Source organism: Rhinichthys klamathensis, unplaced genomic scaffold (genome assembly GCF_029890125.1).
Source record: "Rhinichthys klamathensis goyatoka isolate OS25496 unplaced genomic scaffold, OSU_Roscu_1.1 h1tg000504l_1, whole genome shotgun sequence".
Lineage (NCBI taxonomy): Eukaryota > Metazoa > Chordata > Actinopteri > Cypriniformes > Leuciscidae > Rhinichthys > Rhinichthys klamathensis.
The window spans coordinates 308445-335000 of NW_026606985.1; the positions used below are offsets into that span (position 1 = coordinate 308445).

General features: G+C 44.8%; 2 protein-coding genes across 7 annotated transcripts in view; both read right to left on the reverse strand.

The window, feature by feature from the left end:
• Positions 1-1432: 1432 nt before the first annotated feature.
• On the reverse strand, positions 1433-25871 carry si:ch1073-335m2.2 (msx2-interacting protein). Of its 6 annotated transcripts, none has more exons than XM_056237956.1 (14): positions 25665-25871; positions 24187-24507; positions 22267-22740; positions 19606-19760; positions 18196-18548; positions 16490-16615; positions 16296-16409; positions 14837-14950; positions 14364-14464; positions 7245-14253; positions 7067-7159; positions 3255-3449; positions 2899-3057; positions 1433-2073 (listed from the first exon to the last, which is right to left on the reverse strand). In XM_056237956.1, the coding sequence occupies exons 1-14, from the start codon at positions 25745-25747 to the stop codon at positions 1942-1944; spliced, it is 9429 nt and encodes a 3142-aa protein (XP_056093931.1). In that variant the 5' UTR covers positions 25748-25871; the 3' UTR covers positions 1433-1941. The 6 variants fall into 6 exon arrangements, with proteins under 6 accessions (XP_056093931.1, XP_056093929.1, XP_056093930.1 ...); XM_056237954.1 differs by having other exon boundaries at positions 19606-19763; XM_056237955.1 differs by having other exon boundaries at positions 22267-22743.
• A 321-nt stretch (positions 25872-26192) lies between these two features.
• fblim1 (filamin binding LIM protein 1) overlaps positions 26193-26556 on the reverse strand; it is a 21862-nt gene continuing 21498 nt past the window's right edge. Inside the window, exon 7 of the mRNA XM_056237944.1 lies at positions 26193-26556. This exon is cut by the window's right edge and continues 34 nt beyond it. Within this exon, the coding sequence (XP_056093919.1) occupies positions 26477-26556 (80 nt within the window). The 3' untranslated portion in view covers positions 26193-26476.

The window sequence follows — 26556 nt, forward strand, 5'->3', positions numbered from 1 at the left end:
CATTAACAGCTGGAGGCCGTCTTCGGGTCCCGAGTCGACAACACACACTGAACACACACTCAACACACACTGAACACACACTGAACACACACTCAACACACTGAACACACACAACATTAACAGCTGGAGGCCGTCTTCGGGTCCCGAGTCGACAACACACACTGAACACACACTGAACACACACTGAACACACACTGAACACACACTGAACACACACTGAACACACACTCAACACACAACACACTCAACACACACTCAACACACACTCAACACACACTCAACACACACTCAACACAAACAGCTGGAGACCGTCTTCGGGTCCCGAGTCGACAACACACACTGAACACACTGAACACACACTGAACACACACTCAACACACACACAACATTAACAGTTGGAGACCGTCTTCGGGTCCCGAGTCGACAACACACACTGAACACACACTCAACACACACAACATCTCTCCAGGAAAGCATCTACACATGTAAGCTTGTATAAACTGGACGTCTGTGAGGAATGGGCTTCACCTCGGGATCAGCAGGACAGCAGAGCTCAGCTTCCACATCCGGGAACATCTCAAGACACTGGAGATTCACACTTGTTTGATTTGACATGTATTGAGCAACAGTTATTCTGATAAACCACTATATAAAGCAATCGCTAGAATGTGTGATTATATATACTAATGTCCCAGATAAACCCAGGAGGAGATGGGAGCAGGATTTGTGGGTAGGAATAGATGGGCCACCTCGAGCAGTGTTCCAGCTCTGCTACAGGAGCATCGTGTTTGTGGAGTCCTAAAGTTAGGGTGTTTTGGGTGCAAGTATGTGATCATATATCACAGATTACTGGAATTGATTTCCCAATGGATCCAAAGGTGTTTATTAGGTCATGTTACAACTCGAACCTCCGAACACTCCAGTCTAAGCTGCTAATATCTGAAACATGTCTTGCTCTGAGATGGAAAGCAGACGCAGGGGTGTGTGTGTGTGTGTGTACCCTTAGAGAAGAGAACTACTCAATGAGAGGCAGGAGTGAATCATTTGATCTAATCTGGAAACCCTTAATTATATAAAGATAGTGCCACATGACTGATTTACTTTGTCTCCCGTTCCCCTTTGTGTCTCGTCTGATGTTTGTTATTGTATTTGAAAAAAGCAAAAGAAAATTTAACAACAACAAAAAAGAAAATATTGCCCAGTTAGAAGCGCTGTGTCACAAACATTTCACATTTGAACTCTTCCATCCAGACTTTCATTTCTGCAAACGGACTTCCTGCTTACTTCTTATTTCGGTTTTATTTGCCATTTTTCTGATGAATAAACACTGAAAGAGTGACAAAAACAAGTTTTATGTACTTTTTTTTTTATTTGAGTAAGAAAATTTGAAGTGCCCGCAACAAACCCAGCGAAGAGCTTTTCCAGCCCCAAAGTCTCGAGTATTTACAACACAAAAGCGTTCTGGTTCTGCACTTCTCCCCCTCCTCCAGATCCCGAAGGTAAGGCCGACTCTTCCGGGCTCCTTTCCTCTCGCCAGGGTTTTAAATATTTAAAATATTTACAGTCCGGCAAACCTGAAACTCCATGATCCTGTCGGTTTGCCGTCGGAGACGATCCCAATGTTCAATCCTCTACGGGGACCACATGACCAGTTAAAAACACATATTTATGTTACAATAACTTCTATGATTCGCTCTTCAAAAAATAGACTCAAAATCAACAAATGAAGAAAATGTCACTTGTCGCTCTGTGATTTTTTTTCTTTTTTCGCCCAGTTTCCATGAACAAAACTGCAGTTGATGAATAAATATGATCAGGGCAGAGTGTGTGTGATCACACAGAGGTGATGACGATGAGTGTGTGTGATCACGATCAGGAGATGCTGGAGATCTGGCTCAGCAGGTCCGGGATGAGAGTGTGTGTGTGTGTGTGTGTGTGTGTTCACACAGAGGTGATGACGATCATCAGGTGCGGGGAGATGCTGGAGATCTGGCTCAGCAGGTCCGGGGCCAGGCGGGACAGGTGACTCTCAGAGAACTCACACGGCGGGAAGATCTGCAGCACATACGCCGGCTGCGCAGGGACGAAAAAACAGCGCTTTACAGGGAGAGTTCACACACAAATTACATCTACCCCATGATTTACTCATACAGCTAGGATGACATTCTACTTTCAGATGAATAGGAGTTATATAAAAAATGGCAGTGAATGGCTGTTTCTGTTTTGAAGTCCATAAAAGTGCATCTGTCCATCATAAAAGTGCATCTATCCATCATAAAAGTGCATCTATCCATCATAAAAGTGCATCTGTCCATCATAAAAGTGCATCTGTCCATCATAAAAGTGCATCTATCCATCATAAAAGTGCATCTATCCATCATAAAAGTGCATCTGTCCATCATAAAAGTGCATCTATCCATCATAAAAGTGCATCTATCCATCATAAAAGTGCATCTATCCATCATAAAAGTGCATCTGTCCATCATAAAAGTGCATCTGTCCATCATAAAAGTGCATCTGTCCATCATAAAAGTGCATCTGTCCATCATAAAAGTGCATCTGTCCATGATAAAAGTGCATCTGTCCATGATAAAAGTGCATCTATCCATCATAAAAGTGCATCTGTCCATCAGAAAAGTGCATATATCCATCATAAAAGTGCATCTGTCAATCATAAAAGTGCATCTATGGACATCTAAACAGAAACAGCCATTCGCTGCCATAATAAAGCTTGGAAGAGCCAGGACATTTTTTTAATATAACTCTGATTGTGTTCGTCTGAAAGTAGAGTGTCATATACTCCTAGGATGGCTTGAGGGAGAGTAAATCATGGGCTAATTTTCATTTTAATGAAGACAACACCTGAGCATCCGCTTCGCTGCAGGAGAAGGCACGCACCTGATTGGAGCCGGGGTTGGGCACGTTGATGATCCCCGCCGCTAGTTTGGCCTGCAGGTAATTGATGAAGGCAGATTTGAGCGCCTGCGTCTGGTTCAGCACGTCGTCCTGGTTGACGCCACACGGCATGGCCAACAGCAGGCAGAAATCACTCTCCCCCTGACAACACAACACACATCATCTCACAAGAGTTTCTCCAGCTCACACTTGTTCTGCTTTTCTCCATCTGTCTTTAGTGTAATGTTGTAAATGTACTGTGGCGAGATTTTCTTCTGGAAACAAACTTGTTATCTCTGTAAAGCTGCTCTGAAACACTCTGTGCTGTAAAAAGCGCTGTATAAATGAAGCTGGCGTACCGTCATCCTGCGCGCGACGCCCTCGAGCTGCTGCGCCTCCAGCCTCATCCGCTGCACGATGCGCAGGATCCCGCCGCTCTCCGGCAGAGGCAGCGACCGCAGGCCCAGGGCCTTGTTTCCACACAGGAAGTGCAGCTGCACCGCGGCGGTGTCGTTCTTCAGCGCCAGCAGGCCTTGCCACACAATGGGGTATTTCTGTACGACAACAGAGTTTATAAAACACTACATCGCAAGGGTCTAGTCTACGGTTGCATTCTCACTACACAGAGGGTTGAAAATGAAGCCAAAGAATTGTGTCCGTTTGTGGTTAGAGGACGATGTTGATGTGTGTGTGGACGATGTTGATGTGTGTGTGGACGATGTTGATGTGTGTGTGGACGATGTTGATGTGTGTGTGGACGATGTTGATGTGTGTGTGGACGATGTTGATGTGTGTGTGGACGATGTTGATGTGTGTGTGGACGATGTTGATGTGTTAGTGGACGATGTTGATGTGTGTGTGGACGATGTTGATGTGTGTGTGGACGATGTTGATGTGTGTGTGGACGATGTTGATGTGTTAGTGGACGATGTTGATGTGTGTGTGGACGATGTTGATGTGTGTGTGGACGATGTTGATGTGTTAGTGGACGATGTTGATGTGTGTGTGGACGATGTTGATGTGTTAGTGGACGATGTTGATGTGTTAGTGGACGATGTTGATGTGTGTGTGGACGATGTTGATGTGTGTGTGGACGATGTTGATGTGTGTGTGGACGATGTTGATGTGTGTGTGGACGATGTTGATGTGTTAGTGGAGGATGTTGATGTGTTAGTGGACGATGTTGATGTGTGTGTGGACGATGTTGATGTGTGTGTGGACGATGTTGATGTGTGTGTGGACGATGTTGATTTGTGTGTGGACGATGTTGATGTGTGTGTGGACGATGTTGATGTGTGTGTGGACGATGTTGATGTGTGTGTGGACGATGTTGATGTGTGTGTGGACGATGTTGCTGTGTGTGTGGACGATGTTGCTGTGTGTGTGGACGATGTTGCTGTGTGTGTGGACGATGTTGCTGTGTGTGTGGACGATGTTGCTGTGTGTGTGGACGATGTTGATGTGTGTGTGGACGATGTTGATGTGTGTGTGGACGATGTTGATGTGTGTGTGGACGATGTTGATGTGTGTGTGGACGATGTTGATGTGTGTGTGGACGATGTTGATGTGTGTGTGGACGATGTTGATGTGTGTGTGGACGATGTTGATGTGTGTGTGGACGATGTTGATGTGTGTGTGGACGATGTTGATGTGTGTGTGGACGATGTTGATGTGTGTGTGGACGATGTTGATGTGTGTGTGGACGATGTTGATGTGTGTGTGGACGATGTTGATGTGTGTGTGGACGATGTTGATGTGTGTGTGGACGATGTTGATGTGTTAGTGGACGATGTTGATGTGTTAGTGGACGATGTTGATGTGTGTGTGGACGATGCTGATGTGTGTGTGGACGATGCTGATGTGTGTGTGGACGATGCTGATGTGTGTGTGGACGATGCTGATGTGTGTGTGGACGATGCTGATGTGTGTGTGGACGATGCTGATGTGTGTGTGGACGATGTTGATGTGTGTGTGGACGATGTTGATGTGTTAGTGGACGATGTTGATGTGTTAGTGGACGATGTTGATGTGTTAGTGGACGATGTTGATGTGTTAGTGGACGATGCTGATGTGTGTGGACGATGCTGATGTGTGTGTGGACGATGCTGATGTGTGTGTGGACGATGCTGATGTGTGTGTGGACGATGCTGATGTGTGTGTGGACGATGTTGATGTGTTAGTGGACGATGCTGATGTGTTAGTGGACGATGTTGATGTGTGTGTGGACGATGTTGATGTGTGTGTGGACGATGTTGATGTGTTAGTGGACGATGTTGATGTGTGTGTGGACTATGTTGATGTGTGTGTGGACGATGTTGATGTGTGTGTGGACGATGTTGATGTGTGTGTGGACGATGTTGATGTGTGTGTGGACGATGTTGATGTGTGTGTGGACGATGTTGATGTGTTAGTGGACGATGCTGATGTGTGTGTGGACGATGCTGATGTGTGTGTGGACGATGCTGATGTGTGTGTGGACGATGTTGATGTGTGTGTGGACGATGTTGATGTGTGTGTGGACGATGTTGATGTGTGTGTGGACGATGTTGATGTGTGTGTGGACGATGTTGATGTGTGTGTGGACGATGTTGATGTGTGTGTGGACGATGTTGATGTGTGTGTGGACGATGTTGATGTGTGTGTGGACGATGTTGATGTGTGTGTGGACGATGTTGATGTGTGTGTGGACGATGTTGATGTGTGTGTGGACGATGTTGATGTGTGTGTGGACGATGTTGATGTGTTAGTGGACGATGTTGATGTGTTAGTGGACGATGTTGATGTGTTAGTGGACGATGTTGATGTGTTAGTGGACGATGTTGATGTGTGTGGACGATGTTGATGTGTTAGTGGACGATGTTGATGTGTGTGTGTCATTGCACACGGAGGCTGAATTTTCGCACGTTAAAAAATAACTACGACCTCACGTTGTGTCAATCACGCTTACACAACAAAAATCGTATTGGGTTAGATTTTCTACATTTTTCACATCCGTAGCAAGCATTTCGAGAGGCGTTTTGACAATTCAAAGCCACCGAATGACTAATACGAAAAAATGCATACGAAAATTTCAGACTCGGTGTGCAATAATGTGAAGGACTGCTCCTGTAGTTACTCTGCTAGGACACCTGACTTGATATTTTCAATATGATGAATCAAATACTTTCCCTGGTCACTGTACAAAAATCAACAATACGGATTGATTCAAATAGAATTTCCTGTAAAGATGCTTTGTAACAATGTGTACTGTGAGAAGTGCAATAGAAATAACAGGGTTTGTACAGATACTGTTAAAAGAAATTCCAGGACTTTAAGCATTACTTTTTTGGGTTTTCAAGGACTACAATCAGAGATCGCACTTATCAAAGTTTTTAAACTTTGATTTCTAAAACTTGTATTTTGGATACCTTATAATTAAATAAGTTGTAAGTTAAATTACAGATATATCAAACACAAAGTTTATAATGGCTATTATTGATTAATAAATAATATTTTATATTATAATGTTGGCGTACTTCGTATCGAGAAAAGGTCTGATGGGGGTTTATCAGACGGCTGCAGTGTTCATTTTGTGCGAAAAGGTTGTGTTTAAAAAAAAAAAAAAAAAAAAATCATATATATTGTATTTAAATAGTTCAGACATATTTATGAAGAGGTACTTGAAAAGTGCTTGTTTTTAAGGGTTTTCCAGGACTTAAATTTCAAAAAGTCAAATTCAAGTACGTCAAGTCAAGTCACCTTCAATTATATAGCGCTTTTAACAATATGAACTGTTTCAAAGCTGCTTTACAGTGATAATAGGAAATTAAAGTAACAGAGATTGTTTGGCTTTACAGCAGCTCTAGAATAAAGTTACTGTCCAGCTAAAGTCAGTTTTGATTGATTGACGTCCGTTGCAAAGATCATTAGTAGTTAACTTAGGGGCCGCTAACACGACACCGCTCTGACAGAAAACCAGTGAAAATCAAGCACTTTAAGCACCTTCTACGAACCCTGAAATAAATGGTTTCAAAACTAATGAGGCATCAGTATGAATGTTGAAAACTACAAACCAGTTTGCATTTAATGATTAACATTGTACAACAAGTAAAAATTTATAGCAAAAAATAAAAACACACTACTAAAAGTAAAAACTGATTATTTTGATGGGGGATAGTGAAAATAAACTCACCGTCAGAAGTTGCACCATGTTCACAGGCTGATGTCCAACCAACTCCGCTTTAGCTTCAGATTGAGGCTGACTTGACTCTGGCTCTTGAACTCCCTTGGTTTAAAACGAAAGGGACAAATGTAATTTGCACAGCTCTAAAAGCTAGTAAACTTAAAAACTGTTGCATACTCAAACTTACCTGTGACGGTGGGATGCTGTGGGTGGACTGGTTAATCCCCATTGGAGAATTATCAGCATACTGAGCGTGGGTGGGCCGTAGGTTTGTATACATGTTGGAATATTCAGGAAAGGACGTCCCAGCTCCTGGTGTCATCAGCTGAACTCTCTGAGGAGAAGCCATCGGAGGCATTGCACTACGGATCGCCATCATTCCCTCCTTACTGGGAGGTGTCTGTGCCCTCCTCAGCTCGGATGTTTTCGAGGGGTCCTTCTCAGACACTCCCTTTGCTAACAAGTGTGGCCGAGGTGAGAGAGATGCCGCCATGCTGGTAGGAGTTGAAGATCTCGGCATGTTCTCGGGGACCTGGTGTAGTTCCGCAGTGGGACGATCGCTCTGCTGGTGGTGAATGAGTACTCGCATGTCTCTCGGTGACATGTTGAATCGATCGATGGGTAAACCACTAGGGAGAGCTCCACGATATTCTGCTGGTATGGATTCTGGTTTCAGTTGAGCAGCTGGTCTTCCGAGAGCTGTATGGAAACGCCTTGCTTCTTCTTCTCCATCATGGCTTCTTGCATTGGCTGTGTTAACCTTGAGGACCATTTCCCTGTTCCCTACGGCCTGGGGAGATATGGGTCTCTGCTGGCCAGGTGGCCAAGAGGAGGTGAGGCTCTCAGAGTGAATGGCATAGTTCATCATAGAGAGAGGAGGAGTGTTCACTCGTACCTCGCCCGGAGTAAGGTGCCCTATCGGGCCCACGCGGTGTGGCGACATTCGTCCAATGTTGCTGTGAGCGTTATGTGGGGGCATGATCACAGACTGTTCAGAGTGGTGGACAGTGGACACATATGGGGACAGAGAGGGTAATCCAGAGGAAAGGACCATAGAGACACCTTTCGGAGATGAGGAGCCAATAGGAGACGACACTTTGGCAAAAGGAGAATGAGGGTGTCCAGATTTCCGGGGAGATCGCGGCTCCTGCTTAGGTTGAATAAGCGAGGGAGTTCGATCTGTCTGTGTGCCAGCTATGAACCCGACATGATTGCCTGCTGCTGGGGGAAGATGAGGACTTTTAGCAGGACTAATAGTTGGGACCCAGGCGGGTTTCACGCCATCCACACTGAGGGACTCATCTACCTTTTTGGGGTGCTTCATAATTGTATGATGGTAACTCATGACCGATGTGCCAGGCGTTTGTTGCAATAATTTAACAACTCCACTTTGAACTGGGGCGTAAGAGGACTCTAATTTGTCCAGTGCAGACTCTTGTTTAATTGCGGAGACATTTAGTTGTGGTTTTATTGAATGCCCATGATCTGAAGGGAGTGGGCATTTCGAAGATGGTGTTTGGGAGGCACTGTAGGGTTCCTGCTTGATCTGGGGCATGGACACCAGCTGCTGGGACTCTATGTCCACAGCACTGGCTGGTGGGATCTGGCTGATTTTGGCACTTATGCGATGTGGCCCCTCCATTTTCTGGCCAGAATGACTCAGCACCACCACACCTTCTGACGTCTGAACTCTCAGCCCTGTGCTGGAACCTGTGCTCAGCGATGTACTCTCCACAATATAACGACCAGCATTTCCACCTTCCTCACCGACTGGTGGACCATGGTACGTACTGCTTTCCTCCAAGCTTGGCTGGTAAATCTGTTTTGGAGGTTGTTTGTCGAGAAAGGGATTTCCAATGGGAGCATTTGACTTCTCCTCAGAGTCAGGGGGATTGCAAACTCGACTGATGACAGAGGTAGGAGTGGAAGCAATAACTGAAATAACCGACTTCTCACTAAAGATCTGCTTTGTTTCTGGGGATGGAATAGAGGCAGGCTGTCGAACTACAGGTTGGGCTGAAACAGAGGGTTGCCTGTTATCTTGATGAGCACTTTTGCTGGTTACCACATCTGGTGTAATGTCACTTTCCCTTGCAGAATGAGGATGCAGATTCCCAGATGTAGCGGCAATGTCCAACACTGGGCCAGTTCTAGGCTTTGTGAGGATTTTACGCAAATCACTCGAGTTGGAGTCATGAACATTGGTGTCTGAGGGTAATGTTGGGCTCTCTAAAGGGGTCTGTGGAGGGGAGAGGACCCCAGCTTCTTTCGGCGGATTGAAACGCTCTGTAGGGGAAACAGAAAGCCTGCTTGGGTATGAGGACAAATTCTTGAGGCAGGTTCTTGTTGGAGAGAGTGAGGGGGACGTGTTTTTGTATGAGTAAGGTGACGTTGGGCTTCTGCTGGGAGCAGGTGAAGATTTTGGGATATCCATCTCAGCTTTAAGAGGCAACTCTGGTTCGTTTGGAACGTCTGCATTAGGCGCTGTTAAAGTTACAACTTGCTTAGAAGAGGAAGTAATGACTACAGCTGTACTTGTGGGTGATCTTTCTTTGACAGTTGTAAGTTCTGCAGGTATGGACTCCAGTGACTTAACAGGGATGTTTTCAGCATCCAAAACTACATCCTTGAATGGTTCTTTTTTGCTTCCAGCACCCTTTTGGCCTTTGCCCTTCTTTGAAGCTTTTGCTCTGCCTTTAAACCCTTTTCTAGGAGAGGTTACAGTCTCCTCCTGAACATCTGCTGTACCAACACAAGTTTCAGATACTTTTGAACTAGGTGCAAGTGTCTGTACATCAGCATTTGAATCGGCAACAGAGTTAATGATTTGTTCTTGTGGCAGGGTACTAGATGTTTCCTCTGCTGTAATGGAATCTATAGCAGCAGCAAGCTCTGTTTCACTAGATGGAATCGCAGGCTTTTCTTCTTCGGAGTCACGCTCTGGTTCTTCAGGTAATGAACGTTGTGCCTTTGTCAAGTTACTTTTAAACTGAGGAGGAGGAGGAGGAGATGCATCTTCTGTCAGCTTTGCAATATTCTCAACAGCTTGCTCAAGTTCCAGCTCTCGAGACAGCAAAGATACATCTGAGTCAATGGCTTTTATTGCAGCAGGCAATGCCTCCCCTTCACTATTAACTTCATCCATTGCATCACTTTCAAATTTAGATTCTATTACCTCATCTTTTGAAGACACTCCAGGTGAGCTCTTTTTGGGAGAATCCTCAGTTCCAGGTTCATCTTCACTAGTCTGAAGCATTGCCTTCACCTCGGTCACATCAAGCCGAATTGTAAGGTTTTTAAGAACAAGAGAGTTTTCTTCAGTGATGACTTTGGAGCTTTCTGATATTTTCTCCATTTTGTCTCCCTTTTTTCCAATTCCAGATGCTGATACATTCACTGGACTTACTCCTTTTTGCGTGTGAGGTGAACATTTGCCTTTACCTACTTTAGGAACCCCCTCACTGCTCGTCTCACTGGCATCCAACTCCTTAGACTCAGTTGATTTTGACCGTTCAGATTTTCCTGCTGGTACATCATCAGCTTGGCGTCGATTCTTGGGGGGGCGCCCCCGTCTTGAGGTCGGTGGCGGTGCAACAACAGTCTCTACATCAGAACCCACATCTCTGTCTACACGCTTCCTTACACGAGGTGATTCAGCGTCTTTGCCAGGTTGCAGAGCAGTTTCATCTTCAATTGGTGTAGCATAAACAGAACGCACATTCCTACGCCTTGCCCTAACTGGCTGTGAATTTTGCTCTGCACCTTGCTCCATTTCTATGCTGTGCACAGGGGACTTACTTAATGACTTTGAATCGGGCACTGCCTTGGATGCCTCTCCTCTTGGAGAAGATGAGCGTTTCAGTTTTTCTTTGTCAATGCGCTCACTTTTGCGGGTGCTCTGTTTGTCCGGGGTAGCAGGCAGAGTTGTAGTTACTGGTGTGCTAGGTGAGGTTTTAGTCTTTTTATTTCTTGACTTTGGAGGGGGAGACACAGCTTCCTCAACTGGATAATTATCAGCAACTTTCTGATCACCTGTATTGATAGATTCCGCTTCTGTAACAGGTGGCTCAGGTTCCTTTTCATGTGGCTCAGAAGAGATTTGTGAGAGGGGACTTGGTGATTCTGGAAACTTCACTGGAGACTCAGTCTCTGGTTGTGAAATGCTGGGTGGTGTTTCGTTGCTTGAAAGCTGTTCTGAAACCACTTTTTTGGTTTCAGGAGCACATTCAAAGTCATTAGTCTTCAATACCATCTCCTCGACTGGGATCTTTGACTCTTGGCATTCTGAACAATTAGGTTCTGAGGGTTGCTCTAGCAAAGGCTGTAATGGCTGAGCTGAGGGCTGTTCATGCTCTTTATCTTCCTCCTTCATGGAAGGATCAAACAAATTATAGGCAGGAGTATCAACACATTCTGTTTCCACTGATGGCAAGGATTCTATGGCTATTATAACAGGTGGTGATATTTGAGGAGCTTGGACAGGACTAGTCTGAGGAGCCTGAACAGGGCTAATTGTTTTACTCTCAGCTGGATGGATACTAGGTTCAGTAGCGATTTGTTGCTGTGGAGCTTGTTCTTCCTCTGGTGTTTTACTTCCTCTGGTTGTATCTACAGTTTCTTCATGCTTGGAATTTTGAGGGATTTGTTCTTTATTCTTCTGTTGCTGCAACCTTGTTAGCTCCAAAAAGCGGCTATGGAAAAGCACAACTGGTTCTGGGTCAGGCTGCCCTTCTGCTGGGCCTTGCTGAGGGTACAGATATCCAACACCATGTTCAGGGTCCTCATGCTTTCGTTCCAGATGCTGGAGACGCCTTGAATCCTGCTCAAAAATAGAACTGTGCAAAAAACGTGACGCAAACAACTCTCGTCTCTCCTGTTCTTCTGGCTTTGGATCTTCTTTCCTTTCTTCCACTTTGTCGTCAGACTCGCTTCGAATTTTTTTCTTCTTCATGTACCATGAGGGAGTTGGTCGTGGGGCTGACTCTACCTTTTCTGTGTCCTTTCTACTCCTTAAACTGGCAAAATGTGTATCATAATCAAGGAAAGACCAGTTGTCTTCTCTTGAGGAGGACAAAGACTTTGCACGCTCTAACAAAGCTTTAGTATCCGGTGTGATTGTCTGATCATCTGCAAAAGAACGGAATTTGTTTCTCTCTAGGGCAGATGTTAGCTTGGACTCTGACAACCTGTCTGGACGATGTCTTTCAGAGAAGGATACAGAAGTTGATGGTGCAGGAGAGTTGGATTTATTTTCACGATCCTCTTCAGAGTCAGAACGCACTTCACCAGGCTCCAAATCGGGCCAAAGTCCATAATCCAGGTACTTCCGATTGAGACGTCTTTTTTCAGGGCCCCTTGAAAAGTCTGGCAACAACTCTTGCTTTAGTCGACTCTCCCAACGTCTTTGCTGCTCATCTGGTAGAGATGTACTCATCTTTGACATCTGTACGGTGTGCATCCGTTTACCAGCAAGCTCCAGATCTAATGGAACATTATCTTCAGGTTTTGATGGTTCTTTTACTTCTCTCACAGTCATTTGAGTAGGAGGGTCAGCATATTCTACCTCTCTTAGTAGCGGTGCATGCTGAAACCTCGGAGAACTTGTGTTATTCCACTCAGGGTCTTCACTCTTTTGGCGACCTGTTCGGTAAATCCTTTCTCGCTTAGCGCTCATTTCCATCTCAAAGGACTCTTGTTTCTTGATCTTATTTGGAGGCGAGGTATCGGTTACATCTTGCGGAGGCTTGCCAACCTCATGCACCAGGCTGCGATGCTCAAGATCTTCTGCATCTATACCTTGCTGAGAATCTGCCTTTCCTTGTTTATCAGGGGTCTGCAGCTGCTGCCGAAGCCGTCTGTTTTGCTCCATCTGTTTGCGGTAACTCTGAGAAAGGTCAATATTTTCTAGATATTCGTCCCTTACTTTGCTGTCCTTATCGGAGGTTCCGTCGATTGAAAATCGTCTAGGCACAGGATGCGATTTTGAGTCCAGAACATCCACCTCAGATAATTCCCCTGGTCGTAGCGATGGACCCTGAGACGTCACTCTCATAGTGCCATCCAGCTCTTCCCTTTGACTATAATGAGGGCCAGTCCTGGATTTGGGGTGTTCTCTTTTTTGAGCCTCTTTCTCTGCTTTCACGTCAATATCAGTCTCTTTTGCAAATCCGGTGTTTGTAGCAAAGTCAGCAGGTTGGCTAATTCCAGAACCTGAATCATCTTCAAGACGGCCCCTTTTCTGCCTTATAGTTTTCCCACTGGGATCGCCAAAACGCCTCTTTCTCGCTGCAAGTCTGTCAGAATCTAAAAGGGAATCTTTGCCATCACTACCAGAGTCAGACTTTAAATGCTTCTTTGACTTTCCTTTGCCATCCCGGTCTAATGACTCACTTTTACCCTGATCGAGTCGCTCTCCCTTTTGAGGCTCAAGGCGAGTTACGTGGTCAACTGGGGAGGGTTCTTTGTCCCCTTTATGCTTTTGTCTTTCTTGACTCTCCACATCTGAAACTTTTCCTTTCCCAGAACCCAAATCCAGACTAGGCTCTCTATCCGCTTCAGAATGAGGTGCACTGGGAGACTGTACTTTCCCTCTCCTTTGCTTTGCTTTTTCTCCCTTCTCTCTGTCAGCCTTTTCTTTGCGTCTGCCACGTTTCTTGTTCTCCGCTCCACTTGTGCGCTCTGCCTCGGTCGGCTCTATTTCTCTCTCCAGTCCTTCCGGTTTGTAATCCACTGGTGATTTCTCAGACTTCTCAAACTGAGCTGGAGGTGGAGACAGCGAGCTGCAGCTTCCAGATCTCTCAGAGGAGTGTCTATACACCCGTCGTTCCGCTTCTCGAGAAACACGTTCAGACGGAGAGGGTGAGGCAGAGGGAGTTAAGGGACGCCGCTGATGAGACGGGCTCCATCTGCCGCGGTCGGCCTCAAATCGCTCACGCTCCCGTTCACGTTCCCGCTGGATATAGCTGTACTTCCTGATGTCCTCAAAAGGGTCTCGATAATCTCTGTATTCCCGTGGGTCCTCGTGGTAGCGGGGATCGTAGTGTTCTCCTTGGTAATGATCTAACTCTGCATAGCGATCGCGACTGCGACCAGGATATTCCCGACGGGGGTCTTCGGCGTAAATGCCAGGAGTCCTTACATTTTCGTAATACGCCCGCTCAGCTGAAAACTCATGATAAGGAGTTCGCCGCTCTTCCCTGGCAAAACGAAACAAGATTTGGGCAATAATTAGCCACGTGCTTCAAGATAAGCAAACTGCAGGCAGGAATTATAGTTTCTAGGGAGTTGTACTTGAGGCAGCACTCACCTCCTCTCTGCTGGAATATCATAAAAGTCACGGATGTCCTGCCCTGACGCCTGCATAGATCGATAGAAAGCCATTTGACTCTCCTGACTGGCAAAATCAACCTGGACAAAAGAAACAAACACATTACATTATATTATATAACTGTACATATACTGGTGGTCAAAAGTTTAAAAGAAGTCTCTTCTGCTCACTATGGATGCACGTCTATGAAAACAGCCATTTCAAATTGTAATATTTCACAAATATTACTGTTTTTTTATGTAAATAAACTGCAAAATGTACTTTATTCCTGTGATCAAAGCTGAATTTTCAGCATCATTACTTCATTTGCTGCTCAAGAAACATTTCTGACTATTATTAATGTTGAAAAGAGTTGAGCTGCTTCCGATTTTTTGAGGAAACAGTGATACATTTTACTTCTTAAAGTTTATAGATGAATAGAAAGTTCAAAAGTCACTAGTCAGTCCACACACCTTAATTTTGTTCCCTCCTATCTTCCATCCTTTGGTTTCTCTAACAGCTGCTTGGGCGAAATCAGTGTTGTTGTACAGAACAAGAGCCATTCCTTTTAACCTATCAAACACAACCTGGAAAAGAGGACAATAGTTAGTACAACTACACTTATGAACTCAATATGAAAATCAATATAGGGTCATTCCGTGTCAAATCTTTTTTTCTGGTGAAAGAAATACATGAAGAAAGCCAAAATATTAAATGTAATGAATGCATTTTGACTGAGTAATCCACTGTTTTGTAGAAGAGGGTCAAAATGACAATTTTCACCTGAGATTCGGAGAATATTTCTAAATGACATTAGAAAGATGGCAGCATCATTATTTTATTTTTACACAGAGATTGGTAGGTCTATTTAGTGAGATCTGTTGACTTTAGTAATCTCTGTTGCATTATATGCCAACGGTGACAGTCCAAAAATGGGAAAAAGCACTTCTTGTGTTTTTTGCCTCAAGTTTGCATGCCTGTAACTCAAGTATTAAAGATACCTTAATATCCTTTTAGATTCTGGTTCTTAAACTCTTCTTTTAGTATCTTAATTTTAAAGGCCCTTGATGGTTCAATGTCAGAGATATGGAGATCTTAATGCAGCTCAATGTGTAAATCGGTCAATTGTACACATTTTCAGAGGTTAAAAACCAAATGTGGGTCACTTTGCACACAGCTGATGCTTTGTTCTGTATAATTATGTTCAAATAATGTTGAAATGTATCTAGTTTTTTCTATCCACATAATTTGCAAACAATGTACCTGTCTGAGAGCCATACATATTCTTTTTCCAAAGTGTGCATGCCTGTAACTCTAAAAGTATTAAAGATATATTAATATCGTTATAATTCTTAATAATAATTCTTAAACATTTCTTTTGCAATCTTCCTTTTTAAGGTCCTATATGGTTCAATCTCATAGATATGCGCATCCCAATGCGGCTCCATGTTCAAATCTTCAATGTCTCATTTCAATGGTCAAAAACCAAATGTGGTTCACTCTTCAAACAGCCGATACTTATGGTGTTTAAAGAGGATTGTCTGAAGAACAAATAATACTGAAACTAGAAATGCATCTTATTATCCCTTTATCAAAATAATTGCATACAACACACCTCTCTGAGTGGCATATAATGCAACAAAGATTGCTTAAGTCAACAGATAATCTATCTACACATCTCTTTGTAAAAATAAAAATGATGCATTACACCCCTATAATTTGGCTCCGAATCTCAGGTGAAAATGATCATTTTGACCCTCCTCTGCAAAGCTCAGTAAATATACATCTGTGACATTTAATATTTGGGGTTTCATCACTATTTATTTGTCTTTTTCAGAAAAATAATAATAACAAAATCCAAAGTTTTCGAGGTTTCCGTAAATTGGCAGATTTGACCTGGAATGACCCTATAGTGTTCATGTCCAAACGTACCTTGACGACGGGCCCGTAGCGACAGAAGTGGCGCGTGAGATACTGCTCTGTGATGTTGGAGGTCAGGCCATCCAGCCACACACACGCTGTGGGCATACTCTTCCCAAAGCCAAGCTGCACTCAGGACAGAGAGAAACGTCACGGACCATCCACATATAAGCGTACGAGTATCTGCCATGAGCGCATGCACAAACCTTGAGTCTGTTGGTGCCGAGATACTCTCCATCCATCTTCTTAATGGCTTTACAAACACTTGCAATATCGGAGTATTGAACAAATGCATACTGGGGAATGCCATTCACCCTCTTGATATCAATATCCTGAAATCAATCAAGAAAATCCATGATTTTAAAAAGGATTGCAATAATGACCAAAAGCAATTAAGTCTGGAGTTTGTTCGATTGTTGGAACCAGTGAACAGCATCTGACTTCTCTTCTCAAACCGGCAGAAATGTCCATATTAAACAGATTTAAGCTCAAATCCACTCAGAACCTCCAGAATGACTGAATCAAACTGGGAGAAAGTTAAGCCGTCTTCATTTATACAGCGCTTTAACAATATAGATTGTATAGATATAGTTTAGGCTTTACAGCAGCTCTAGAATAAAGTTATTGTCCAGCTAAAGCTAGTTTTGATTGATTCACGCCGGTTGCAGAGATCATCAGTGATTAGCTTAGGGGCCGCTAACACTACACCGCTCTACAGAAAACACTCAACCCTAAAACAGTAATGAACGGGGAACAGCCCAGTTTAGCATGAGGATCACTGGGGGTTTACAGGAGAAGCGAGACTCGTCCCTGAACAGTGCGACCCGTATTCAGACTGAGGCGGAGCTCAATACTGTAGGCATCGCCTCATCAAAACATCTCGGCGCTCGACCCCAAAGCCTGGGTCAGATCACACGACGGTTCTGTTACGATAGTCTGTGTCAGATTACGCCATTTTGACCCGTGGACAAGAAACATGACAGACTACACGTAGCTTCCCGACCAGTCTCACACACACACACACACAAACGCACATACACACAATCACTCTCGCTCACTCACACACACAAACGCACACACTCACTGAAACTCGCTCGCTGACACTCACAAACCCATACGCACACACACTCGCTCTCGCTCACTCACTCGCTGACAATCACACACAAACCCATACGCACACACACTCGCTCTCTCACACACTCACTCGCTGACACTCACACACAAACCCATACGCACACACACAAACTCGCTCGCTGACACACTCACTCACACAAACACATACGCACACACACTCGCTCTCGCTCACTCACTCGCTGACACTCACACACAAACACATACGCACACACACTCGCTCTCGCTCACTCACACACTCACTCGCTGACACTCACACACAAACCCATACGCACACACACAAACTCGCTCGCTGACACACTCACTCACACAAACACATACGCACACACACTCGCTCACTCACACACTCACTCGCTGACACTCACACAAACACATACGCACACACACTCGCTCACTCACTCGCTGACACTCACACACAAACCCATACGCACACACACAAACTCGCTCGCTGACACACTCACTCACACACACAAACACATACGCACACACTCACTGAAACTCGCTCGCTGACACACACAAACCCATTCGCACACACACAAACTCGCTCGCTGACACACACACACACTCCTGATGGAACCCTTCATGGAGGACCAAAACTTAAACATGCTAGTCTTTTTATGGTGATGTCGTGAAGCAGACGCTAGACGCTAGTCGTCCAGAGATGAAGCGATCGAATCCTGCGTCCCGACGGCCGTTGTCGTTAACGGATTCGCCCTACGTCAAACGGACCGTGGCGAAAGCGCGTGACCTGACCCAGGCCTCAGGGGCTAGCCTAGCGTACCACGATCTCCCCGAAGCGCTGGAAGACGTCGAGCAGCTGCTGGTAGTTGGTGGTCTTCTCCAGGTTCCCGATGAACAGCGTGCGCGTGGCCTTGGGGTGGAACTCGTCGATGCGGCCGTCCAGGGGCCGGAACTCGTTCTCGCTCTCGGTCTCGGGGCCGTTCCAGGCCGTGACCTCGATCAGCATCCCGAAGAACAGCTTGCCCTTGGACACGCTGAGGGCCTTCTCCTGGTCCTCCTGCTGCCGGAAGAACACCAGGCCGTAGCGCTCCTCCAGCGCGCCGTGGATCTGCACCGACGTCACCTTCCCGTACTTCTTGAACTCGTGGAACAGCCCGTCCTTCAGACTCGTATCTGAGGGGGTCAAACACAGGGAGGTGTGATGCAATGTGTAGATCAGGCCTGCCAAATCATCCAACTTCTAATCGCGATTGCGTAATCCTTCAAAGCCGCGATTACAAATAAAGTCCACTAACATTTGTCCGCGTGATCAAGAGGTGTGTGTAGAGCTACGCCGCGAGAGGCGAATCACGAGAAGCCAGCGCAACAGGAGCTAGCAGTGGCGCTAGCAGTGGCGCACGTCTACGCTGGGATGAACGGGCTTTCCTGTCAGCCGCTATACTGCGCTAGTAGCGAAAACTCTTCATTGCGTGCGCTGTATATCGCTTTACTATATATAAAACACAAAAGAAACTACGAGCATGCAACGTCGTTACGTTTTAAATTAGTACATCACGAAACAAATGTAAAATATGTTCGCTGAGAAGGATTAGCATGCAGGATGATCATTATTCATCAGGAGCAGTTTACATGTTACACCCACAGTTCTCGTTAGCGTTGTGTATCACCATGGTAACTGTTGTTTCCATGACCCCAAAATTAGGTGCTCATGCTGATATTTAATAGCTGGACCTCATAGGCCTACTGTTTAGTCATCAGTATTATGTGTATGTTAAGTGAAGGGGGACAGTACATGTGTGTCGACAATCTTTGTGTAAACAAATTTATTATAATAGGCATATATAAACAATTCCTAAAAAAGTGGGTCTTGGCCTGAGGACCACTGGTATAAACCCATTCAACACAGTTTCATTACATTCCTCCCGGGTTAGTGACATCACTAACCCTATAATTTGCATAAACCCCGCCCCCGGAACACGATATATAGATTATGCAGACAGAATATGCTAATCAATGACTAAAGACAGCTCCACATACATTCAGAGATGCTGTCTACATGCTGCCACTTCTTGAGTCTCTCCATCTTTCTGCTCACCCTCAAAAAGTGGCAATTTGAACATGCTATAAAACATCTGTGGCGTGTTCTGAGCGAAGCCTTTACACACACACACACACACACACACTGGGGGACATCAGAGACCCGTTACCCGGCGGCGGGGGGGGGGCTGACCTGTGGAGCGCGTGGGCAGGTTCTGGACGCGGATGCCGAAGCTCCTGCGCGGCTCGTCGGAGTCCATGGGGAGCGCCGGCGCGGGGGGAGCGTGAGTGGCCGTGGACTGCACTGAGCGCGCTCGCGAGCCTTCACTGGAGCTGCTGTTCGAGTCACTGCTGCCAGGGCACACACACACACAGTGCTTAGAGACACTATACACATCAACATCATTACAGCATGAGAGTAGCCTCTGGTGCTCTTCTGTCAGTTCTGAGCAAAAGATTAATAAAAAACATTTTTCATTGGAATGTTACGAAACTTAAAATTTTTGGCACTTGCTGTGTGAACACACACACACACATCATGACCATGATTGGAACAGGTTTAATGGTGCTGTAAACAATAGTCACACTTGTGCTCCTCGCTGTCAGAAATGAAGCATTGTTTTTGAAAATATATAATATATTTCATAAATAAATTGTAATAGTTTTTTTTGCACATTTTTCATAATAAACAAAATTCAGTAACTAAAAAAAATTCACATCAGCAATAATCTGCTAAGTGTCGACTCTGTGATCTATTCAAGATATACGACAGCTTAAGTTGGAAATTTAATTCTCAAAAAGTGAATAAATAGATTATAAATACTGCGTAAATATAATTCAGTACCATAAAATCCCCTAAAAATACAAAATATTAAATAAAAAAACATTATCGAACTAAAATATAGTACATTCATTTCATTGAAATAAAAAATGAATTTCGGTCGTCTTTGAGTGACAGGCGAAAGCACCAGAGGGTTAAACACGTCCGTATCGTCCTCAACTGGACAACCATTAGAGTCATGCAACGATGTTCCTTTAGAAGGAATAAGTAATTCTGGATCTGTTTTTACACATCTGGGAGTGCTGACTGTGTTCATCAAGCTCACGTGATCATCTTCAGCCAACTCTGAGTTAGATCTAACCTGACCGCTTAATCCCAACGGCCCGGTACAACCCCGTTACCCAGAGACATTTACATTTCACATCACAAGGTTTCATTTGTGTTTTAATTTTAACACTAACATTGTTTGGCAAAAAATGAATTGTTCACATTTGATTCGATTACATTTTAAAGGACAAATTAAATTGAAGTTATGCATTCGTTTTATTACCACTGCTTTTGATAATTCATTTGTATTAAATCATAAAACACAGAATCCAGAAATATAAACAGAAAATTTTTAATTATTTCTGAAAAATAAAAATAATTGTTCAAATTTTACTACATTTTATGAATTCAATTGATTACGCAATAAAAATAAAACGAATTAAATTCAACCATTAAAATGGAATCCAGAATTTAAATGGAAAACACCAATTTGGAAAAAGATTAAATGGATTTCATAGGGTCCTATTTTACACCGTTTCCAGACAAGGAAGGTTTCTAATTATATGTTTGTAATAATAATAACATTGATATTAATAACATAATAAAAAAAAATTACAATGTAAACCATTAATTAAATTGTTAGTTTTATGCATTCATTTTGTCACCAGCGTTTTTGATAATATTGCATTAAATCCTAAAACAGAATCCAGAAAAGTTTAGACCGTTAAAAAAATAAAAACATTTAATTGTTAAAATTTTACTAAATTACTATATTGTTAACATTTTAACAATTCAATTGGTTAGACAAACTTTGATGATAATTTATTAAACCATTACAAATGGAATTGAGAAATTTAAACGGAAAACACAGAATTTTGGAAAAAATTAAATGAATTTCATAGAGCCTTATTCATCGGACCACAAACCCTAGTTATGCATCCATTTGATTACTAATGTTTTGATATTAAATTTGTATTAATTTCATAAATCATAGAATCCAAAAGAGATTTTTTTTTAATATAATATTCATTGTAAAAAATTTACAAAAAAAATTAATTAAACCATTAAAATGGAACCCAGAAAAGCTGAAAACATGGAACGGGTTGGCCGTTTGAAACAGTATCCAGTGTTGGCATTAATCGTTGCATCGCGATGCGGACGATGCTGCATCGGCGCAGTAATAGCCCGAAATCGATTATAGAGCACTGACGTTTCTCTGACGCGATTCGTCACATACGCGCTTCTCGCGCCAGCGTAAAACGGCGGAGGGAGGCGAAACACAAAAGCAAGTAATAAAAAAAAAAAATTCTGATTACACACAATTTGATTGCAGTTTCTGTACCTGAAAATCTTAAAACACGGTTTATTTCAATCGTATCTTTGTTCAGTTGTGTCTATTTGTTGCGATCGCTAATGTTTTATGTGTTCTTGTTTAATGACTGAGTGTTTATTGTGTGTAATAATGCTGGAAGTGTGTATTAGTTGGGCTAGGCTAGTTGTTCTTCTATGGTGTGTTTAAACCTCAGGCAAACGCTGCTTGTGTAAGTGTTCTTCAGCGGATGATTTCTGCTCATGATATTCAGCTGCAGTTTCAGCTTTAGCAATAACACTAGATGTGAACGATGTCTGAGGTTTATTTTTATCTTATTGGAATCGAAATTAGGAATCGATAAGAATCAAAATCGTTAAAATTCATACGATACCCAAGCCCTCTGACGCGGCAGGATTCCGATAATGAGGTTGTAACAACTGCAAAATGTGGTAAACATGAAGTGACACAGGTAGGAGCTAGCGCTGGTACCATACCTGCCGCTGCCGGTGCTGCTGGTGCTGCTAGCGGAGTCGGAGCTGGAGGACGGGCTGCGCGAGCGAGACCGCGGACCCGGAGACGCCGCCGCTCGCTTGGGCGAGTGCGCGGCTTTAGGCGTGTGTCCCGCGCTCCTCTGCGGCGACGGCTGCCGCGACTGCGACGACTGCGACGACCGGCTCCGCCGATGGTGATGGTACGTCCGGTCCGCGCGCCGGCCCCTGTCGTCACGGTACGGGTCGCGGCGAGCGGAACCAGACAGGGTGAAGGGGTCACGGATCCGAGGCTCAAAGTGAGACTCGGTGGCCTCGAAGCCTCCGCTAAGAGCGCTAGCAGCCGGGCTGGAGCCAGCGAACATGGTGCGGTCCCTGTAATAGTCCGTGTTGTAGTGGCGCGGCCGGTCGAAGGAGCCGCTGCGCTCGTGGTGTCCGTACGGACTGTGCTCGTACGCCCGCTCCCGTCCGTCAGAACCGCTGCTGTGAGAGAGACAGGAAAGAGACACGACAGAAAGAGGAACACACACACTTAGCTTCCGGCTGGATCATTCTCACACAGCTAACTCATCGTATAAATCTAACGGGTTGGTTGAGCCACGGTTTAAATCCGAGCTACACTGAGGCTCTAGCGCTGCTGGAAATGGACTTCTACACCAATCATGCAGTGTTTCTATCCGACTCATGGACCATGCTGGCTATCTGGCTCTGAGCGCCGCGGGGAAATCAAAGGGTTAACAATAACACAAGGCTCTAGGGTTAGTAAAGAACAGGGGTTAAGAGACTATGTGTCTAGGTTAGAGAGAGAGAAAGCACAGAGAGGCGTAAGGCAGGGCAATACCAACCTTTTCAGAGCAGTAACTGACCCTACTTATTCCCAATACAATATAGGAGGAATTGTGTGTGAGCCAAAAACAGCGACGGCGGAAAGCGGTCGAAAGAAGCGGATCGGATCCCACTATGCGATCTTCATCCAATCAGGGCTGCGCCGCTTATCCGTACGCCGTCTTGATGCGTTTAACAAAAATAATATTTAAGAAAAACAAATAAAGTCTTTATCAATAAAAAAACAAGAAACAATCTTCTTGTGAGGAAAAACATAGCTTTCCACTGGTGAGGAATAATCCGAACGGCGCACACAAAAAAACAAACGGTGCGTAATTCCAGCGCATTTACTTCCTCCGAACGGCAGCGGTGGGACTTGGCGAACTCTTCTCCCGTACATCCACTCGAGATCAGGTAATCCAGTTCGGCCTACACCTATACATCCAGCATGAGGTTAGATCCAACAATCGGGAAGCGGGAATCTTCCCGGCACGTCTTCTGGTCTTCGAAGCTTGGCGGAAACATCCCAGCGCGAGCGACGAGCGTTAGCGGCCCTCTCTAACGAATGACGTGCGGTGACACGGAGGATGAGATGATGAACCCTGACACACTTACTCCACACGCGACGGGCGGCTCCTCCTAAATCCACGGCAGTGATACACATCCATGACAGACAGTAGCACAATGACCAGATGGGTGATGGGATACTCGTGCAAGGCAAATGACAACTGACAAAAAGGTTTTGCGATATCTCTACTTCCCTCGTTAAAAATCTTGTTTAATCCGTCGTCGGCACATACTTCCACACAGCGCCATCCGAGGAATCGTAATATCCCAGATTTGGAGGACGCCTAATATCCAAACTCACCCGTTACGTCTCCGCCGGACTTCGTAATATCCACGTGGGTGATATCCAGCTCATGGCTCACACAGTAATCCCACATTTTGATTTTGAACACACCAATCTAATCCACTCATTCTTACATGATAGACAAGGATTAATAATCCCGTGTGCAGGAAGTCAGGCCTCAGAGAACGGAGAATCAGTATTGTGTTTAACCCCACCTCAACCCCTGTATCTGACACCGTAGTCCCACTTACCCGTCTAGTCTGCGTTCATAGCGCCCCTCTCTGGTGTGGAGAGTCACCGGAGGCCCGTACACCGGCCCCACGGCGCTCCTCGAGAACCCTGCAACCTCCCTTCCGTGAGCGCTAGCGGGCGCGGCGTCCTCCAGACCGCGCACGGCGCTGGGCACCGAACCCGGCTCATTGTAATCGGTGCGAAGGTCCCTGTCCCCCATTTTGTTAACGGCGTTGTGCGCCTTCTGAGCACTTTTGATGTCGACGAAATCCACAAAGGCCGCCACGCCGCCCTCGGAGCCGCGCTTGCGCAGGACTTTGACGCTCTCCACCCGGCCATACCTGAAAGAGAGGAGCCACTGTAAACCAGGCGTCACGTGACCGGCGTCGGCCACACACACACAAATGGAAAAGTCAAAAATACAAAAACTTTGTAACTGACACCTTCATAATGATTGTTTGTTAGCCAATTTCATTACGCTTGGACGCATATTCACTCTACACCCGTCACCGTTTTCATGGATTCACGTTTTTGAAGTTTACACAGAGATAATTGCGTTTTTAAAACTCGTAACGTTACCTTGGAAACTATTTCAAAGTTTGAGTTCTCGAGCCACCAAACACTGTTGACGTGCAAATGAACGTCCAGGAACGCGTTAAGGGTTTTCTGTTAGCGCGGTGTCGAGTTAGCGGCCCCTAAGTTAATAACTAATGATCTTTGCAACGGAAGTGAATCAATCAAAACTAACTTAAGCTGGACAATAACTTTATTCTAGAGCTGCTGTAAAGCCAAAACAATCTCTGTTACTTTATTGTCACATTATCACTGTAAAGCTGCTTTGAAACAACCTATATTGTTAATAGCGCTATATAAATAAAGGTGACTTGACTACGAACGCAAAGCGATTTCCTACATTACAGTAATTCAGCTCACTCAAACAAAACACCATACTCACATGTTTATGCAGTAAAACTTTGAGTTTACTTCAGAACTATCGCGGAATGAAGTTAAACGCTAACATCAGGTTCTCGCTCTTGTTTCTGTTCCCTCGGACTGAATCGGTTTCGCTGTTAAACCGGCTCAGCCTGTTAGCAGCGAGCTAATCACCGCACACGGACACACACTCGCGGTTCTCACACTCAAACCGCGTTTTATGCGACTTTTCGTGAGGCGTAACTGTGGCGTGAACGCAGAACGGACGATTTATGTGAAAAAGACGATCGATTCCACTAAACCACCAGCAAAACATTAACTAGTAGTCACTAGTGAAGCGGTCAGCTAACTGCCTAACTTGGTCATGTTAGCGGGCTGGCGGCTCATCAGAGATCGCTTCGGTTTGTTTTTATATTTTAAATCGTGTTTGTGGCTCATTGCGGGTGTTTTAACTCGGTTTTATAGGCGTTTATTCGTTTATTTTCTGGCATCGAGCGCCGAGGCTGTTTGTGTGCGCGCGAGGCCGCGTCACTGCGCGCGCAGCTCCGCTTCTTGTGTAACTCACCGTTTAAAATGCTCCACAATCTTCTCCTCACGAACATGTTCGGGTAAATTTCCCACCCAGAGGTGTCTGGTTTCCCGAACCATCCTGTGTCGACCGTGTCCCGTTCATGCACATATGCGCTTTTGCGTCGTTTAATCTCTGACCGTGAGGTAAAATCCGCCGCGAGCTCGTGCGAGGAAAAAGATCTCGCGGCCGTGCGCGTGCAGAGCGGGAGCGCGCGAAGGAACCTTCGGTGACGAGCACCGCAACCCTGCGCGCGCCCGTCACTATGCGACATCAAAGCAAATGTCACGATGTGTCACAGCATATCAATATTACACACCAAATACTGAATATTTTGCGCAAATAATCACAGTCACAATGAGCACAAGATGGCATATATTAGTCGTTTATTTGGAGTCATATTCCTTTTACAATGGAAATAACAATGAATATGGGATATTGGTGTTACTGCTGTTGAATAAATATCTTTGGTGCTTTGCATGTTGTGCATATTACAAAAAAAGAGTGCAAAAGACTACAGTTGATATGTCTGATACAGTAATGGTCAAAAGATATTCATATAGAAAACAGATATTTTTAAATTGTAATAATATTTCACTGTAGGCCTATTTTAGATCAAATAAATGCAGCTTCCATAACATTAAACAATCGTACAGATTCCAGACTTTGACCGCTAGTGTACATTGATATAATCAGAGGAATGTTGAAAGAAAGCATTAAGATAATAAAAGAAGCGATTGTTGTATCTGGCAAAGTGGGCGTGTCCTCATCACAGTGGGCGTGTTCTCGTCACAGTGGGCGTGTCCTCGTCACAGTGACGTGCGCTGGACCAGAGTCACGTGACACGGCCTGCACAGGATCTGGCCGTCCAGCGGGTGGCAGCCGTTCT